The 20170-nt window shown below is 34.1% G+C and overlaps 1 protein-coding gene across 1 annotated transcript in view; it reads left to right on the forward strand.

The window, feature by feature from the left end:
* The window catches only part of Dnah12 (dynein axonemal heavy chain 12), a 273790-nt gene that overhangs the window by 196066 nt on the left and 57554 nt on the right, over positions 1 to 20170 (forward strand). The window contains exons 46-55 of the mRNA XM_047531915.1: positions 47 to 180; positions 2028 to 2190; positions 2867 to 2947; positions 3417 to 3593; positions 5571 to 5702; positions 7814 to 7903; positions 8154 to 8294; positions 10677 to 10918; positions 12031 to 12178; positions 12467 to 12612. Of these exons, the coding sequence (XP_047387871.1) occupies positions 47 to 180; positions 2028 to 2190; positions 2867 to 2947; positions 3417 to 3593; positions 5571 to 5702; positions 7814 to 7903; positions 8154 to 8294; positions 10677 to 10918; positions 12031 to 12178; positions 12467 to 12612 (1454 nt within the window). The remainder of the gene's footprint in view (positions 1 to 46; positions 181 to 2027; positions 2191 to 2866; positions 2948 to 3416; positions 3594 to 5570; positions 5703 to 7813; positions 7904 to 8153; positions 8295 to 10676; positions 10919 to 12030; positions 12179 to 12466; positions 12613 to 20170) is intronic.

Raw genomic sequence — 20170 nt, forward strand, 5'->3', positions numbered from 1 at the left:
ACTACTCATCTTAAATTTCATAACTTTTCATTTTTCCTATTTTTAGCCATGGCCTGAAGATGCTCTCCAACTTGTAGCTGTGAAATTCTTAGAAACACTAGAGCTTACTGAAGTCGAACGTCGAGAGATAGTTCCAGTCTGTAAACACTTTCACACCTCCATTTTGGACCTTTCAGAGAGGTCAGTAGTAATAAATTTTAAAATGACATTAATGCCTTATATTTTAAAGTATTTCTTTTTGCTGAAGTCCAGATTTTTAATGTTTTCTATTTCTTCTCCTTCTTTCTGAACATTTAATTAGTTAAAACCTCAGTCTGCAAATAATAGAAAACTACTGGGTTGTCTAGCCTTAACAAAAGGGGGAATTTTATTATAAAGGTCCAGGGGTGTTTCACAAAGCTCAAGGGGAAAAATACAACTGGATCTCAGAAGTAACTGGAAAAGTTGGGTGTGGTGATGCATGCCTGTAATCCCAGAGGTTTGGGAGGCTAAGGCAGAAGGATCATGAGTTCAAAGCCAGCCTCAACAGCTTAGCAAGGTTCTCAGCAACTTAACAAGACCCTGTCTCTAAATGAAACATAAAAAGAGCCAGGGATGTGACTCAGTAGTTAAATGCCCCTGGGTTCAATCCCTGGCATCAAAAAGAAAGAAAGAAAGAAAGAAAGAAAGAAAGAAAGAAAGAAAGAAAGAAAGAAAGAAAGAAAGAAAGAAAGAAAGAAAGAAAGAAAGAAAGAAAGAAAGAAAGAAAGAAAGAAAGAAAGAAAGAAAGAAAGAAAGAAAGAAAGAAAGAGAGAGAGAGAGAGAGAGAGAGAGAGAGAGAGAGAGAGAGAGAGAGAAAGAAAGAGAGAAAGAAAGAAAGAAAGAAAGAGAAAAGAAAAAAAAATAATCAGAAAAGCATGTGTTAGAGTCATCAGGACCCCACCCCTTCTCTTTTCTTTTCTTTTCTTTTTCTTTCTTTTTTTTCTTTTCTTTTCTTTTCTTTTCTTTTTTTTGTTTTTTGTTTTTTTGTTTTTTTGTTATTTTCCTGTTTCTCATCAGTGCTTCTCTTTGGGTATCTGCTTTCTTGTCTCTTTTTGTAGATTGCCTGTTATACTTCCCAGTACATTTGGAAGAAGCTGGCTGCCTCTCGGTTCTCAAGTTTACTTCTTGCAGTTACAGTTATAAACGGAGACTAGAAGGCCATTTCTAGCTCCCTATTCCAAATTTATTCCAAAATGTGATTAGTCTTGTTTGTGTCCAGTGCCCAACCCTGACCTGATCAGCTGTGGTTAGAGTAGCAGATTTTGTAGATCAAACATTGTTGCCCAGGCACCAGGTAGAAGTTCTTAGAAAGGCGGGGTGGGGGTGGGGGTGGGGGGGTAGTTGGGGGTATAGATACTTAAAGAGTGTTCTTTCTAACTCTGTTCATCTTGGATGTACTCATCTCAAAGATGTGTAACCCTAAGTACCCATGTTATATTGCCTGTCCAGAATCAAATAACCAGCACAGTTGACTTAAGAGGCATCAAGCAGTGTGCTGTAGTTCATGTATTTACCACTAAATATCATTGTTTCCATGTATGTATGTAGTAGTCTTATACTTTTGGCTTTATACCAGTCAAGTATTGTGTAACACACTTGTGCCTTGGGGTGATGACTTGTGCTTGCTATCCTTTCTGTTACAAAGTTCCTCTTTCTAATTCTACTTACCTACCTTAACACAGTATCTTGGGTCCATAGGTTTAGATCTCAGTGTATGAAACAATAGGGGGAAAAAGTTTGTATTTTTTGTACAATAGATTATTTTTTACAAACATCTTCATTGGTTTGTGTTTTTAAAATATGTCATTGCTATTTAATATTTTGCAGACAAGACATTAGGATACGGTTATGTGCAGAATTCTGGAGTCTTATAAAGTTCAAGTACTTATACTTCTACATAAAATTTGACATTTATTCTTAAATGTTTGTTGTTAAGGCTCTGTTGAATTTACCTCTTCATGGAACCCATTACTTATAGGAACATATGTTACCTGCATCTCTTTCAGGTTCTTGCATGAGTTAGGAAGACATAACTATGTTACTGCTACTTCTTATCTTGAACTTATTGGTTCATTTCGACAGCTTTTGACTAAGAAGCGACAAGCTGTCATGGAAGCAAAACAACGATATGTAAATGGTCTTGACAAATTAGCTTTTGCTGAGTCTCAGGTAAATCTGATGAGCTGCTCAAAATGGTAATATATACTGAGAAATACAAGAAATAATAAGAGCTACAAGTGATTAGGAATTTGTTATATGCACACTTTCACATGCATTCCCAGTTATTCCTCATAACAACCCCGTAAGATAGTCACTATTATGATTGTCATTTTACAGATGGATAGAGTTAAATTTAGAGACATTCATTAAGTTGCCCAGACCACACAGACTTAAATATATCCTGTTTTATGTTTAGTTAATTTTTTGGCATTTGAGAGAATATAGGAAGTCTGTGTTTTTTAATTAAATATAAGATTTGGGTTTTTTAGTCTATCAAGTGTTGGTAATACTAGTGTTAGTTCAATTTAAGTTATTACTTATATTGAGGTTTTTGTTGGTTCATTTTTGCTCTGTATACCATATACATGGTATAATAGGGATACCTGAGCTGCTGACTTCTTTTCTGTCTACATTTCTTCCATGGCAACTGTATTCTCCCACTAACCTGTCATATACTCAAGAATGAGAAAATCTTTTGTGAGAAAAACTGACTACATTCTCATGGTTTTGCTTATCATACAAAGAACTGGAAAAATGTTAATATTTGTATAAAATTTATATTTTCTGTGTTTGATTTCAGTAGCTATGATAGCAATGGAAACTTAATGACAAACTGTCTATTTAGGTTGGTGAAATGCAAATCGAGCTTGTTCAGTTACAGCCCAAATTGGAGGAAGCTAAAATAGAAAATGCACGTATGATGCAGGTAGAGTTTTTTTATTGCCTATCAAAAGACAATTGAAATATTAATATTTGTCTTAAAGATAAGCCCCCATTTTTTTAAACACTAGAGTCTTACTGGGTCCCATGTGAGTTCTTTTTTTAAAAAATATTTTATTTTATTTTATTTTATTTTATTTTTAGTTGTAGATGATCACAATATCTTTATTTATTTATTTTTATCTAGTGCCAAGGATCACACCCAGAGTCTCACATGTGCTAGGCAAGCACCCTACCACTGAGCTACAATCCCAGCCCAGTTGTTTGTTTTTGAAGAGGTGTGAAGCCCATTTCCAAATTAGGTCACATATATTTGCATTTCTCATTTTACCCTAGACCCTTCTATCCTTCAAAATAATGTGCTGGATTACTTAATTTTCACATATTCTTTTGTCTCTAGAATTGAGAAAGCAATTGAGTGCTTGAACAATTGTCTTTTTTTTTTTTTCCTTTAGATAATTGAGATAGAATCTGCAGAAGTGGAAGCAAAAAAAAAGTTTGTGAAATTAGATGAAGAGATAGCCAGTGGAAAGGCTGAAGAAGCCCAAACTCTAAAAAATGAGTGTGAAAGTGACCTAGCTGAGGCAATTCCAGCCTTGGAAGCAGCTTTGTCTGCACTAGATACACTTAAGGCAAGTATTTGAATTAGTCACTGGGTTTCCTCAACAAAGTGAAACCATTCAGGTCTTTGGTTAGTTAGGTGTGTTTCTATTTCATTGGGTGGTATTGTTTTTGCTCAGTCAAATGAAACTTCCTCTTGGCGGTGTGTCAATATATTGTTATATGTTTGTTTTTCATTTATTATTTCTAACTTTCAATCAGATTATTCCATTAAGAATAGGATAAACAGTCTCTGAGAGGCCAAAGTGATTCTGTACATGGTTAGGAAGAACATGTTAAAAAGAGTATGGTTACACAAGGCCCTGCACTGGAAAAAAAAAGGGGGGTGGAGTGGAGAGTGAAGTTATTTCTTCAGTCTCCTGGATATGTATGCACGGAAAAACTCAAAAGTCATTTCCAATGAACCACAATGCGTTGTATAGGAGTTTTTACAGGATCTTTAAGCAAGACTAGAACAACCTCACCAAAAAGTGCAGGAGAGAGAACATATGTAGACTAGGGAAACCCAGTGTAACATGGGGGCTCAGGATATTCAGACCCCATTTTTGGCCTTTTTTCCTAATCAGTGCCCTAACTTTTATGTAATAGACCTCAAATTCTGAACTCAGCTTATGGGTAATTCAGCATCTCAAAGGATCAAGCTATAACTTGAAGTTACATCACCTTTTTGGTAGTTATAAGACAAGAGATTATTTTAGAGCATTTATAGAAACTTCCTAGTGTTCTGTGTCATGAACCAGGAATTTAAAACTGAGTTTGTTATTTTCTTTCTTTATACTCTCTAGCACATTTAAAAACCACACTATTCTATGGTCTTTCTTCATTCTTTCCTTAGAGATTTATCACAGTAGCCACTCAGTTTGACAAAGCCTTGGTTTTAACAGGCACTCCATTCTAGATATCCAAGACTATTAATTTAAGGAACTGGTCTATCAACTATGTTCCATGAACTTTTAGCATTCCCTCTTCTGATATAGGATTCTTGGTGCCTTCAAACCTCACCAATTCAGTTCATTAATCTTAGGCTCCTCTTTCCTTGAGAGTGTGTTGCTTGTACCCTTTCTGGTATGCAATACCATATTATATGAGTTAGAATTCAGTTGCAGGGAACAGAGGTGACTCTAGTACAAATAGATGAGAATTTTTAAAGGGAACTTTATAAATGAATTGCAGAATTATTAGAAGAGTTAAAGAAACAGATCCTAGATTAAGCCACTAGAAACGACTCACAAAGCCAAATTGTAGATATTTTGTACTACAGGAACTGTTCCTCTGAAATTGTAGCTAACAGAGCCTTCATGAAGAACCAGACTGCCTCCACTATAATCCATATCAAGAAAATGGATACCTCACACTACCACTCTCCCCATTTGTTGTCTGAATTCTAGTTTCACTAAAGTGATCTGATTGTGGAAACTAATTCCCACCCAGAACTCTAGTTGCTTGTGAAACTAAGAAATGTAGTGTTCATTTTCCAGCATTTGTACCATTGTAAAAAATGTCAGAAGGATATTGGAATGGGGAATACATAAGTGAATTTCTAGTGTGCATCATAATCATAATCTAGTGTGCATAAATACCTTTTGTAGAAATTAAGTTTAGAAGTGGGATCTATTTCTTTCACTTTTGTCAGTAAAACTAATGTATGTGGGCAAATTCAGAAATAAATCTTCATGTAAATCATGGTTCTTAACCTGAGTTTTAGATAATGGGCTTGGTATGTGATTGTACATGTGCAAAAATACATTTTTGGAGGGTTCAGAGCTGTCATCCTCATAAGAATTTATGAGCCCCCAAACATTAAAGAACCATTACTATTAACCTATGCTAGATAATATTTTGCTAACGATTTCATAACCATACAAAGCAAAATAAAACTACAATTTTGAGTGAAAGGGGATACTTCATTATTCCCCAATATTACTTTAAAAACTCTCCTTATTTGAAAATAAACTGTTCTGAAGATGTCTTGTTTTCTTTTGGTTCAGCCAGCTGATATTACAATCGTGAAATCAATGAAGAATCCTCCATCTGGTGTTAAACTAGTTATGGCTGCTATTTGTGTCATGAAAGATATAAAACCAGAAAAAATTTCAGATCCTTCTGGAACTGGAGGCAAGGTAATAACTGGGCACAGATTCAAATCATATTCATGAATATATAGGACTTGTTTGTAATATCAATATCAAATTAAATATTAATAGTACCTAATCCGGTACCATGAAATTAAATATCAATGGTATCCAATCCAGGAAAGAAGTACTGTTTTCCAGGTTGAATAAATGGAGAATTATCTGCAGAAAACACTGTATGTATTATAGGGAGTATAGTGTCTGAAAAATGTGATTCTAATTGCCTTTATCTCCTTCTCTGCCTATGCAGGACTCCCTCCTATCTTGAGGTTGGAATTGAATGAACACTTGTACATTCATAGCTAAGATTCTTAAGAATGTGATACATATCATATAGGTGATTCTGAACATTCAAAAAATTTTGCTTAGTTAAATAAGCAGTATAATGAAGTTGTTAAAAGCATGTGTTCTAGAGCCAGAACATCTATATTCAGAAATCCTGAACATCCTATCTATGTAACTTTATACAGGTGCTTAACCTCTATGGAATTCTGTGGAAAGAGGATAATCATAGTACCTATATCACAGTGAATGTGTGCATTAAGGTAGTTAATATATATAAAGCTCTTATGCAAAAAGCCTTATAAACAATAAACAATTACAATAAATGTTAGTTGCTGTTATAATTATCATTCAAGGCTATATTCCTTAAGAAGGAAGGCATAGCATCCATCCATATTACTGATTTTCTTTTCAGGGTTATATAATGCCTGAGTTTGAATTCCTGACTTAAAATTTTTTTCTTTTCTTTCCTCCTTTCTTCCACCCTTTCTTTTTCTTTTTTCTTTTCCCTTCCTTCCTCCCTCCCTCCCTCCCTTCCTCTCTCCCTCCCTTCCTTCTTCCCGTCCTCCCTTTCTTCCTTCCTTCCTTCCTTCCTTCCTTCCTTCCTTCCTTCCTTCCTTCCTTCCTTCCTTCTTTCCTTCCCTTCTTCTTGCCATTCTATCCTTCATTGAGATAATAAAGAAAATAAATAGGCTTTTGTCAAGTTATTCCCATTTACATGCACCCCCAACTCCAGTCAGGTTTCTGAAAGTAGGAAAAAATGGTGAGCTAGTTATTCAACATCTTTACCTAGTATGTGACTTTACCCTGTGACTGATAGAGCAATATATATTATCTCTTGACTTTCCATTTTCTCTTCTTTTGATTTTGCTTGGAGGTAAGGAGATTACCTTTAAGAAAAATGCTTTAGCCAGGTGCAGTGGCACATACCTCTAATCCCAGCAGCTCTAGAGACTGAGGCAGGAGGATTGAAAGTTCCAAACCAGCTTCAGCAACTTAACAAGGCCCTGAGCAACTCAGTGAGACCCTGTCTCTAAATAAAATACAAACAAACAAGCAAAAAGGCTAGAGATGTAATTTAATGATTAAGTGCCCCAGGGTTCAGGGTTCAATCCCTGGAAAAAAAAAAAAGCAAGAAATAAAAGGAAGAAAGAAAGAAAGAAAATGCTTGCTTGAAAGAGTCAAAGAACAAAGGAATGTAAAAGTTGAAGTAATAAATGAAAATGTATTTTCTTTTTAAAAATTTTTTTCAGTTGTTGATGGACCTTTATTTTATTTATCCATTCATATTCGGTGCTGAGAATTGAACCCAGTGCCTCACACATGCTAGGCAAGCACTCTACCACCAAGTCACAACCCCAGTCCCCAAAATGTACTTTCTTATATGAAGTTGTGATGTCCATGTCAACTTTAAGTTTTCAAAAGAAATGATCACAAATTTTCCTTTCAGTTTTTTTAAATTTTTCTAGATGTTGACAGACCTTTATTTTATTCATTTATTCATATGTGGTGCTGAGAATCAAACCCAGTGCCTCATGAATGCCAGGCAAGTGCTCTACCTTTGAGCCACAGTCCCAGCCCTTCTTTCAGTTTTTTGATAAAAATTTAATGTATAAGTTCATCTCTGTATTTAAAATATTTCATATATTTAGCATGTTCTCAGAAGAATCTTAGTTTCCAAGGAGACATAAGTTGATATTTCAAAAGCATATGAACAACTTTTCTGGATAATATGTCTTAAACTTTAAGAAGAAAAATATTATATTTGAGCATTTTTAATTGCACACTTAGTAAGTTTCTATAAATTTTATTTTTAGATATTTGATTACTGGGGACCTAGTAAAAAACTTCTGGGAGATATGAATTTCTTAAGAGATTTGAGAGAATACGACAAGGACAATATTCCAGTGAGTTATATTGGATTTTTTTTCTCTAAATGTGACTTTGCCAAGATATATAAGATCTTAAAAATTATGTAATTCTTGCTTTATAAAACATAACGAGAAAGTTCTTTTTTAAAAAATTATCTCAAAATATTGATTTTGGTTTCTAAAGACAGCATAGCATTTTTATTCAAATATTTTTATTACATATACTTTTTTCACCTATGACTGTGATACATGTTGAAATTTTAAAATCTAAATCTTGGTTGTATAGGTGACTGTTATGCAGAAGATCCGTGGTGAATATTTGACAAACCCTGAATTTGACCCCCCAAAGGTTGCTAAAGCTTCTTCTGCAGCTGAGGGTCTGTGTAAATGGATCATGGCTATGGAAGTGTATGACAGAGTTGCAAAGGTATTTTGAGCATTTGCACATCCATTTTCTCTAAAATATTCCCAGAAATTAAAGCATAGGTATATACTTACTAGTTAAAAAGTTTTTCAAAGTGATTCCAGGGAAAATTTGTCCTGCTGCAGCATAATCATCAGATGTTGATTGTATACTTAGTAGATACAGAGAATATTCCTGGGAGGACCTGGTACCAGTGGTAGTGCTGCCGGAGCATGGATGAGCAGTTGGATTGTCCAGACTGACCTGTAACTATAAGGCCCTGAGGCAAAAGGGACATTGAGTTTGAGAGGGGAGAACAGAAAGAAAAAGAAAAATCTAAAACATCAAGGGTAAAGTAGCAGATTAAAAAGTGGATTCAGCTTTTTTGATTCTACATTTGAGTGAGATCATGTATTGTTTGTCTTTCTGTGCCTGGCTTATTTCACTTAATGTAACATCCTCCAGGTTCATCTGTGTTGTTGCAAATGACATTATTTCATTCTTTTTATGGATGAATAATATTCCATTGTGCATAGGTACCACAACTCCAACCATCCATTGATGGACACTTACATTGATTACGTCTTAGTGGGAGTGCATATGTCTTTTCAATATACTGAATTCATTTTCTCTGGATATATAAGGTAGTTAGGAGACTTGGGTTATTAGGAGGGAAAGGGAATGGAGAGCTCTTGGTCAAAGGATATATAATTATAATTATAAAGGAGGAATAAATAATGTTCAGAATAGGGAAATATATAAAGACAGAAAGTAGCTAAGTAATTGGGGACAAGAGATTAGGGGAAAGGATGATGGGGGAGGGTTGAGGTGGGAATAATGGTATGGGTTTCTTTTTTTGGATAATGAAAATGTGCTGAAATTGTGATGATGCTTGCACAATTCTGTGAACATACTAAAAACCATTGACTTATACACTTTAAATGGGAAAATTGTATGATATATGAATTATATCTCAATAAAGTTTTTTAAGTTGACTGAAAAGATCAGAAGAAGATCCAGTAGGTTAAGAGAAGATCATGGAAAAATCCCCTGAAGCAGTGGTAGGCACTGATCAGGTATCTTTTATAAAGTAGACATTGGGGTCAAATTCCTGGGAGAGCAAAGAATGGTTAAGAACATTTTGTAAATTTGTCTAGTAAAAGACCAGAGAAACACAAACTTTACCCCCTAAAAGGCATAATTCTACCCAGGGAAGCAGGAAATGTAAGTTAAAAAGCAGATGAAAATACACAGTAGAATGTATTCAGAATAAACTCAGAGAACAGAATGAGTGATCAGACTATAACAATTTGAAAGATATTCCTTAATGAGATATAACATCTGCTTGTGGTGATGTAGGGACTTTGATTGTTAGTTTCAGGGGAGTATTATTGAAATAAAACTAATTTCATCTGGGATGTCCTTCCATTGAACATGTAGTCTATCCACATAGTAGTCTCATGGAAGGCTGCTACCTCTCAATTTGGCTAATTTCCACATGTCCCACAGGGCATATGGATTCTTCTGGATCCTTACTACAAAGCAGAGAAGTCAAAGTATTCAGGCTCTTTTCTGTCTTCCCACTTTGTATATCCACGCTGCCCCATGTTGATGCAGGAGGGTGGAAGGGAGATAACTAGCAATGTCTCCTCTGAAATCCAAAGTAGAAAAGGGAACTTCCGTCCTCTGCTTTTTCAACATGCTTTTCCTTCAGGATTTCGGAGGTGAGAAAGCAGGACATTGCTGTCTGATAACCATGCTTTCACTTCTCCCTCTTTGTCTCCTTCATTCATGTTGATGAACCTGAAGTGTCAAGACTATATTTTTTCTAACTGGCACAGACTCTCTGGTCATCATCTGAATTCTTTGTACTAGTGATCAAGTTGGCCAAACTTCATTTTTGACATGCTAATAAATTAGTACAACAAAATAACAACTTCAGAAAATCCCTTTTTTCTCAACAAGGTGGCTTTTCAATATTTGTTGAGGAAAAATTAATTTTGTGAAACTGAATACCAAGGCTGTCCTCCTTTGTATTTCCATTTTCATAGTTCTAATCCTTGGAGTGACTAGGAGGAAGATCACAGATTTTGGGGAAGGAAATAAAAACCACCAAAACCAAAAACACATTCATGTATTTTAAACACTTGTTATTTCTATTACAAACTTTCTCTGTTCCTCACTTGAGTGGCAGTTTCTTACTTTGTTGGTCCAGAATAATTTATTTTGTAGGTCACATCTTGCTAGTCCAGGTGATTTATATATTTTATGAAATATATAAACACTTTTTACTTTTATGTAATTTTTTATTATAATGCATTTGTAATTCATAATATCTATAAAGGAATTATATGTGTAAAGTTTTACATAGTACACATCACATCTGTATATATTGTTTCCACATAGGTTGTGGCTCCTAAGAAAGCTCGCTTAGCAGAAGCTCAGAAATCCTTAGCTGAGACAATGGAACTTTTGAATCAGAAAAGAGCAGAACTGGCGGAAGTAGAACACCATTTGGAAAATTTGCAAAAGACATTTCTTGAGAAAACTGAGGAAAAGGCTGCTTTAGAATATCAGGTGGAACTCTGTGCTAAGAAACTTGAAAGAGCCTCAAAGCTAATTGGGGGACTGGGTGGAGAAAAATCAAGGTCAGATTTCTACTCATTTTAACAATATTAAAGAATGTCATATTTGACTATGTGACTACCTATGGATTTTTTTTATGATTACTACCAGTTTTATAATAGCTAGTTGAGAATATGAGACGTTCTACAACATACCTGGCTGGACCTCTCCAAAGATGAATATCAATGTTGAGCATGCTCTTTGTAACTTGCTTTAAAATAGTTTTTAAAAGACAGTTATTAACTGTTTTAAAAATATTTTTAGTTGTAGATGGACACAATACCTTCATCTTATTTATTTATTTTTATGGGGTACTAAGGATTAAACACAGTGCCTCACACATGCTAGGCAAGTACTCTATCACTGAGCTACAACCCCAGTCCCTAACTGTTTTTAATCTGTGATATGTGATTGTTGGTTATATAATTCTTTCCAATTTTGTATAGGTCCAAAATTTTTTGTAATAAAATGGTTAAAATTAATTCAAAGAAGATAAAACTTATTTGATTTAATAAAGTCAGTTACTTTTCTTCTAATCTACTTCTCTGGCTGGACTAGACAACCAGCTATTTCATTTATTATATTTGTTTGATGAATAGCATGATAAGGTAATATGTCTTTGAAAGTGTTTTGTAGTGCAGATTAGATGGTTTTGGAATATAGGTTTTTATTGTGAGGGTTCCATTAAATGAGAAAAATATTAATCTTAGTATGTCAACTTCTATACAACTTAAATACAGTTTTTATAATGAATTGCAAATGTTTCCTATTAACAATCTAACAATAAATACTGAAACAAATAGTAGGGACATTAGACTAAATCATCCTGGAGAAAATTATTAGGCAAAATGCTCATGTTTTGTTTGTTTTTGCTTGTTCTGAAGGGCTAGGTCCTGTAAGAAATACCTAATATTCTAATAATGAAAGGCAGATTGTCATTCAAATAACATATGGATATAAATAATAGCATATTAGAAATACAAGGGATCCAATCTCCTCATTATACAGATAAACAAGTACCCAACATTTCATAACTTTTTGTTACAGAATTTGGTTTGTAAGCCCCTTGCCCTTTTATTTATTGTCCTCTGTCATTCCTATTGTTTGTCTCTTTTGCCTTTGGCTAATCACACAGATGGGCTCAAGCTGCAGATGACCTTCAGATAACATATGAAAATTTAACTGGCGATGTCTTAGTGTCAGCAGGAGTAATAGCTTACCTTGGTGCTTTCACTTCTGGCTTTCGACAAACATGTACAGAAGATTGGAGCAAGTTATGCAAGGTAATTGCTTTACATTTAGTAAATTTTGTTTTAGAACAGTCAAAGTATGGTTTGAAATATTTTGGGAGAAAGTGAAAATATAGGGTCTTCCTTGCTTTCTTGTTTTTGTTTGTTGCTTCTTTGATCAGTAAAATAATTTTACAGTCCAATTTTTAATTCAGTTTTTCCCTCCCTGGTCTTTAAAGTTATTACATAATACTTAATGACAATTAAATCATATTTTAATTTTTAAAATTTTCCAGTTATCAAGATGAAAGAAAATATCAGATTTTTGTTTATTTCTTCCAGGAGAAAAAAATCCCATGTTCAGAGGAATTCTCACTAAGTAAGACCCTGGGTGATCCAGTAAAAATTAGAGCTTGGAATATTGCTGGACTACCAACAGATACATTCTCCATAGATAATGGAGTGATTGTTAATAACTCTAGGCGTTGGTAAGGAACATAAAGTGTTAATTTTTTCCATTATTTTATTTTAAGGTTTTCAATGTGTAAAAGTTGAAAGAATTTTACAATAAGCACCACTATAGCTTCCACCTCCTACATTTTGTAATTAACATTTTATTTTACTTGCTACTTAAGTATACATGTCTATTCATCCCTGTACAATCCATCAACACATTTTTATGTTTTAGTGTAAGTTATAGATGTAGATATATTCTCCTCAGATACTTCAGCATGCATATCCTTAATTAAGTTCAATATTTGTTTTTTTCTTTTGAGGTAAAATTTACAATGAAATATACAAAACAATATATCATACAATGAGTTCCAATGAAAGTATATATACCTGTGAAACCCAAATCTCTATCAAGATACATAACATGAGTACTCCTTGGGAAATTCCTTTATTATCCCTTTCTAATCAATCCTTGCCCTCATTGCACCTTGGGAATCTTTTTTTTTTTTATTATTTCCCATCATAGATTAGTTATGCCTATTCTAGAACTTTCTATAAATGGAATCATGCTGTATGTGTTCTAGTGTGTAAGGATTCTTCTACTCAGTGTAAATTTTTTGAGATTCATCCATGCTATAGGATATATTGGTATTTTCTTTCTTTTTTTTTGTGGTGGTGGTGCTCAGTAGTATTTTATTAAATGAACACTGCTTATGAATCTTCCTGTTAATGGGCTATTTCTGGTTTGAGGCTATATAACAAATCTATTTTTACTGGTATTTCTACCCATTTTTATGATATTAAAACTTGATAAGTCATGTAATTTCATGGATATCTTTTTAATTTCTATCATTGATAGTCTGATAATTACAAGAACTTTCCAGCGGTTTTATTGGTTTTATTCTTTTATCCATATCACATTGAAAAACTTGGGAAATTACTTTTCTCTTAGAAGTATTTTTCTATAATGGTTATTTAGTCATGTTGTCATCTAATTTAAAAAAAAAAGTTTCTTATGGTACCATTTCTCAAACATATTATGACAAATAATATTGAGTTCTTGTATTCATCAGATACTATTCTAAATGTCCTATATCCTCACATTCTGAGTTAGGCATTATTTTTATTGTATTTTACAGATGGGGAATTGGAAGCTTAGTAAGATAATGGAGCTAATAAATAACAGAGTCAGAATTTGAACCCAGGCAATCTAACCACCAAATCCCTACTCTTTATAACTATGCTAGAGTTAAATGTAATTAATCTATGTAGATTCGTGAAATGAAATCCATCTATATAGATTCATCCCACTGTCCTCAAAACTACAATCAAAACTTTAGTCTTCTTTTATAATATGAGATAAACTAAAGATACAAGGAAATATTGTAATGGGATAGTGATGTAACTCAGTGGTAGAGTGTGTGCTTAATTATGTGTGAGACCCTGGGTTCAATTCCCAGCACCACACAAAAAAAGGAGATCTTACATCCTGATAATTTGAGTTATTGTTTGTTTACATTCTTTGGAAACATTATTATAAACTGCAAAACATTTAGCTGGGCACCGTGACACACACCTGTAATTCCAGCAGCTTGGGAGGCTGAGGCAGGAGGATCACAAGTTCAAAGTCAGCCTCAGCAACTTAGCAAGACCCTAAGTAACTCAGTGAGACTCTGTCTGTAAATAAAATATAAAAAATGGGCTGGGAATGTGGTTCAGTGGTTAAGTACCCCTGGGTTCAATTCCCAGTATGAAAGGAAGGAAGGAAGGAAGGAAAGAAACTGCAAGACTTTTAGTGCCCTTTATATTTATAGTATTATATAATCATATTTTGAGTATTTATTTGCTCAAAAGTTTACTTGAAAGTGAACATCCTTAGGTTGACACTTCTAAGAAATGAATAAAATTTAACATACTCTGAGAAAGAATCTATTTTAGCTACTCAAAAAATATGTTGTAGAGCAGAGTATTAGAGTCATAAGTATTCATTCTATTTTAGACTCCGTGTTCATGCATTTGGTGGCCAAATTTTTTTAAATTTCTAAATCATGAGTTATTTAATCTTCAAATTTTAGAAAAAGAAATTATGATGAAATGAAGATTTCATTTATTACATATTTGTGGGGTGTAATGTGAGAATTCCATATGTATGTATACTTATGTATACACAAACACACACAATGTGTAATGACCAGTTAGTTAATGCAGTTACTATTTCTAGTTTCTTAAACATGTATCATTTCTTTTTTAAAATTTGTTCTAATTAGTTATACATGATAGTTGAATGCAGTTTGACACATCATATATAAATGGAGAAATACTTCTCATTCTTCTGGTTGTACATGATATAGAATCATATTGGTCATGTAGTCAGTCATGTATGCACATAGGGTAATAATGTCTGGTTTTTTCTACTAGCCTTCCTATCCCGAGATCCCCTCCCCTCCCTTCACTACCTTCTGCTTAATCCAAAGTAACTCTATTTTTCCCTAGCCACCTGCCCCACCTTCATTATGAATTAGCATCCGCATATCAGAGAGAACATTCAGCCTTTGGTTTTTGGGGATTGGCTTATTATGCTTTGCATGATATTCTCTAGCTTCATCCATTTACCAGCAAATGCCATCATTTTTTTAAATTGTAGTTCAGAGATGCCATTGGTATATCTGTAAGCCTTAACTGACATTCAAGGACATGCAAATTGAAGAAAATAATCTGTGATTTTGACAGGAATTTGATTCTTTTAATAAAGTGACATTCCAATAGTTAACCTTTCTACATGTTATTTTTGGATTAGGTAATGAATAGGCCATGGATTTGGTCAGTTTTGGTGGATAATTTCCATATATAGTCCAGATTCCACTTTTAACCTTTTGAACCCAGTGTAGTCACCTATGGTAATCAAACTTCTTGTCACTAATATAAGAAGCTTAGTTTCCTCTCTGTACCTCTTGACAGGAAAGCCTAATAATATAGCTAATGCTTACTCTTTGGGTACTCATTTTTAACTATCTTAAGGGTATCTCAGAGAAGAGATGGGCCACCAGGACTCTAGAGCTGAAACTGGAAACCATTATTAACTAAGGCAGTTGTTTTCTTTCTGTGTCTATGCCTCTGTTTCTGTCTCTGTAGTTCTGTCTTGTCTTCTGTGTTATTCTCTGAGCAACTGCTTCATTAGTCTACCTTTAAAGATACACTGGCTCTAGTCTACTGTACACATGGCCAAGGAAGCTTTGATTCCTGAATAATGTAGATGAAGCAGAAAACCACAGAATCCAAATTCTAATTCCTGTGAAAACCTCTTTGTTCTAGCTTGGGCCAAATAATCCACCCTAGGTGAGGTGACCTGTGGGCTCAGGGCTGTGCCTTTATAGTAATAAACTTGGGTACTAGATGCCAGGAGAGTAGCTCTCAGAAAGATTTGTGAGCTGGGAAAGCAGTATACTTTTTCACAGTTAGGACTCTAGTACTTGTTTCTTTTTGCATATTTTGGACATGATGAAATATAACAGTATAATTTTACTTATTGTATAATGACAGACTTTTACCCCAGCGCTGTTTTGAGTTATCCAAACTTTCTTTACTGATTTGCAATGCTAATTTTGTCCTTTCAGTTTTTCTTTTAGTGAGGGTTTGTGAATTAGTTTGAAAAATGACTTTTTCTTCTCTCTTTAAATCACAGTGTTTGAATCATTTATATTGAATGGAATTATTGAAACTTCTAGATTTTCACCTATCATCTTGTTAGTTCTTTTTTCTCTCATCTGTTCTTTGTTGTTTTTAATCTTCTTATTCTACTTAGATTGAATTAATTTAATATTTTTATGATTTCATTTTATCTCCAAATTTTTTTTTGGGGTGCTAGGGATCGAATCCAGGGCCTTGTGCTTACAAGGCAAGCACTCTACCGACTGAGCTATCTCCCCAGCCCCTTATCTCCAATATTGACTTAATGGTGATTTACTTTGTTTTTAGTTAGCATTTATAATATCCATCTTAAATTTATTACTGAATACATTCAAATAATTTCATAGTACTCTACATATATAGGTTAGAGATGTAGCTCATTAGAACGCTTTCCTGGCATGCACAGGGCCATGGGTTCAATTCCCAGCCCTGCAAAATCAAACCAACCAAAAGAAACCCTCCTATACAAATAGTATAAAAACCTTGCAACAGTTTAGTTCCAATAATTCCTTCTTATCTATTGTGCTGTTCTTGTATATTTTACTTTTTCATATGCCGTAAATACCCAAACACATTGTTACTGTCTTGGCTTAAGATAGTAATCTATTTTTTAGAGTGATTAAAAATTTTTTCACATTTACTCCCCATATTCTCCCTATCTTTGGACTTTTTCATTTCTTTGTTTCTATCTCATTTCATCTTTCTTCTGCCTGAGGATGTCCTTTAATACATCTTGAGTATAAATCTGCTGGTAATGAATTCATTCAGCATTTAAAAAAAATATTTATTTCATCTTTATTTTAAAAGATTTTTTTTTCAGAGTTTAGAATTCTGGGTTGACAAGTTTTGTGTGTGTGTGTGTGTTGTTGTTGTTGTTGTTTTAAACTTTTTTTTCCTTCAAAATGTTACTCCACTGCCTGTCTTATATAGTCTGATGAGAAGTCTAGTACTCTCTTTCATGTGAAGTGTCTTTTTCTTTTGATTCTGGCCACCTTCACATTTTTCTCTATCTTTAGTTTTCAGCAGTTTGATGTGTCTAGGTGGGATGCATATTTGTATATGTTGTTTCGTTTCGGTGTTTATCCCAACTGAGGTTCTCTGAGCTTCTTAGATTCACCTCATTTTCTCCCTTTTCTCTTCCTGAGATCCATAATCACATTTGTAACTCTGTATAATCCTGTAGCTATTGAAAGTTCTGTTCTGCTTTCTACCACTCACCCCTTTTTTTCCTTTTTGAGTTCAGTCTAGGTTGTTTCTTTTTTTTTTTATTGTCTGTTCTATTTAATTAACTAGGTTATTTTTTTTATTGTCTGTTCTATTTTGTTATACATGATTGCAGAATGCATTTCATTGTATACAAATGGAGTACAACTTTTCATTTCTCTGATTGTACATGATGTAGAGTCATACCATTCGTGTAATCGTACATATACATAGGGTAATGATGTTTGTCTCATTCCACTATCTTTCCTTACCCTTCCCCCACCCTCCCCTCATTTCCCTCTACACAATCCAACATTCCTCCATTGTTCCCTTTCTGTTCCCCACTGCTAATGTATCAGCATCCACTTATCAGAGAAAACATTTGGCCTTTGGTTTTTTGGGATTGGCTTATCTCACTTAGCATGATATTCTCCAACTTCATCCATTTACCTTCAAATGCCATAATTTTATTCTTCTTTATAGCTGAGTAATATTCCATTGTGTATATATGCCATAGTTTCTTGCTTCATTCATTTATTGAAAGGCATCTAGTTTGGTTCCATAGCTTAGCTATTGTGAATTGAGCTGCTATAAACATTGATGTGGTTGCATCATTGTAGTCTGCTGATTTTAAATCTTTTGGGTATAAACCAAGGAGTGGTATAGCTGGGTCAAATGGTGATTCCATTCCAAGTTTTCTAAGAAATCTCCATACTGCTTTCTTGAGTGGCTGCACCAATTTGCAATCCCACCAGCAATGTATGAGTGAGTGTACCTTTTTCCCCACATCCTGGAGAACACCTATTGTTGCTTATATTCTTTTTTAAAATGTATTTTTAGTTGTTGATGAACCTTTTATTTTATTTTATTTTATTTATATGTGGTGCTGAGAATTAAACCCAGTGCCTCACACAGGGTAGGCAAGCGTTCCTCCACTGAGCCCCAGCCCCAGCCCATGTTGCTTATGTTCTTAATAATAGCTATTCTAATTGGAGTGAGATGAAATCTTAGGGTAGTTTTGATTTGCATTTCTCTAATTACTAGAGATGTTGAACATTTTTTTATAAATTTGTTGATTGATTGTGAAGTGTCTATTCAGTTCCTTAACCCATGTATTGATTACATGTATTTGTAATTTGTATTTTTGATGTGAAGTTTTTGGAGTTCCTTATAAATTCTGGAGATTAGTGCTCTATCTGAAGTGCATGTGGAAAAGATTTTCTCCCACTCTATAGGCTCTCTCTTCACATTATTAATTGTTTCCTTGCTGAGAAAAAGCTTTTAATTTGAGTCCATCTCATTTATTGATTCTTGTTTTTATTTCTTGTGCTTTGGGAGTCTTGTTAAAGAATTCAGTTCCTAAGCCGACATGATGAAGATTTGGGCCTACTTTTTCTTCTGTTTGGTGCAGGGTCTCTGGTCCAATTCCTAGGTCCTTGATCCATTTTGAGTTGAGTTTTGTGCAGGGTGAGAGTTAGGTGTTTAATTTTATTTTGCTGCATATGGATTTCTAGTTTTCCCAGCACCATTTGTTGAAGAGGCTATCCTTTCTCCATTATATGTTTTTGGCAGTTTTGGATGAATCCTCTGAAAGAGAAATTTAGAAATCTACCCCCTTCACAATAACCTCAAAAAAATTAAAATAAAATACTTGGAAATCAATCTAGCAAAAGAGGTGAAAGACCTCTATAGTGAAAACTACAGAATGCTAAAGAAAGAAATTAAATAAAACCTTAGAAGATGGAAAGCTCTGCCATGTTCTTGGACAGACAGAATTAATATTGTCAAAATGGCCATACTACCAAAAGTGCTATCAGATTCAATGTAATTTCAATTAAAATCCCAATGATGTTCCTCATAGAAATAGAAAAAACAATCATGAAATTCATTTGGAAAAATAAGAGACCAAGAATAGCCAAAGCAATCCTTAGCAGGAAGAGTGAAGCAGGAGATATCACAATACTAGACCTTAAACTATACTCCAGAGCAATAGTAACAAAAATGGCATGGTACTGGCACCAAAATAGGCAGGCAGACCAATGAATGGTATAGAATAGAAGACACAGAGACAAACCCATATAAATACAGTTATCTCATACTAGGTCATTTATACTAACCTATATTCAAGTTTCTAATTATATTAGCTGATTCTCTCCCAGTTGTATTAAGTCTGCACACAGTCCATGAAAGGAATTCTTTAGATTTGACATCATATTTTTATTTCTAGTATTTTCATTTAATCCTTGTTTACGATTTCCATCTTTCTGCTAAAGATCATCTCTTCACCATGTTGTTCATTGTTTCCATGAACTCTTTTAACATTTTAGTCATTATTTTTTAAATTCCTGTCAGAAATTTCCAATATTTGTGTCTTCTAAGAGTTTGTTTCCATCAGTTGACTCTTGAAAATGTTTTGGGGTTTCTTCTTGCTTATTTAAGTTTCTCCTGTTTGACTAAATGCCAGGTATCTGGGTCTAACAATACTGAGTTTAATGGTACTTACGCCTAGAAATAGGTATGCTTCTTCTATCATATCATTAGTGCAGAGGTTTGTCAGTCTAATTAGATGTAGAGCGGGGTGGCTGGGGTTGTGGCTCAATAGTAGAGAGCTTGCCTCGCACATGTGAGGCACTGGGTTCAATCCTCAGCACCACATAAAAATTAATTAATTAATTAATTAAAGGTTAAAAAAAAAGAAGTAGA

This window comes from Sciurus carolinensis, chromosome 17, assembly GCF_902686445.1.
Source record: "Sciurus carolinensis chromosome 17, mSciCar1.2, whole genome shotgun sequence".
Lineage (NCBI taxonomy): Eukaryota > Metazoa > Chordata > Mammalia > Rodentia > Sciuridae > Sciurus > Sciurus carolinensis.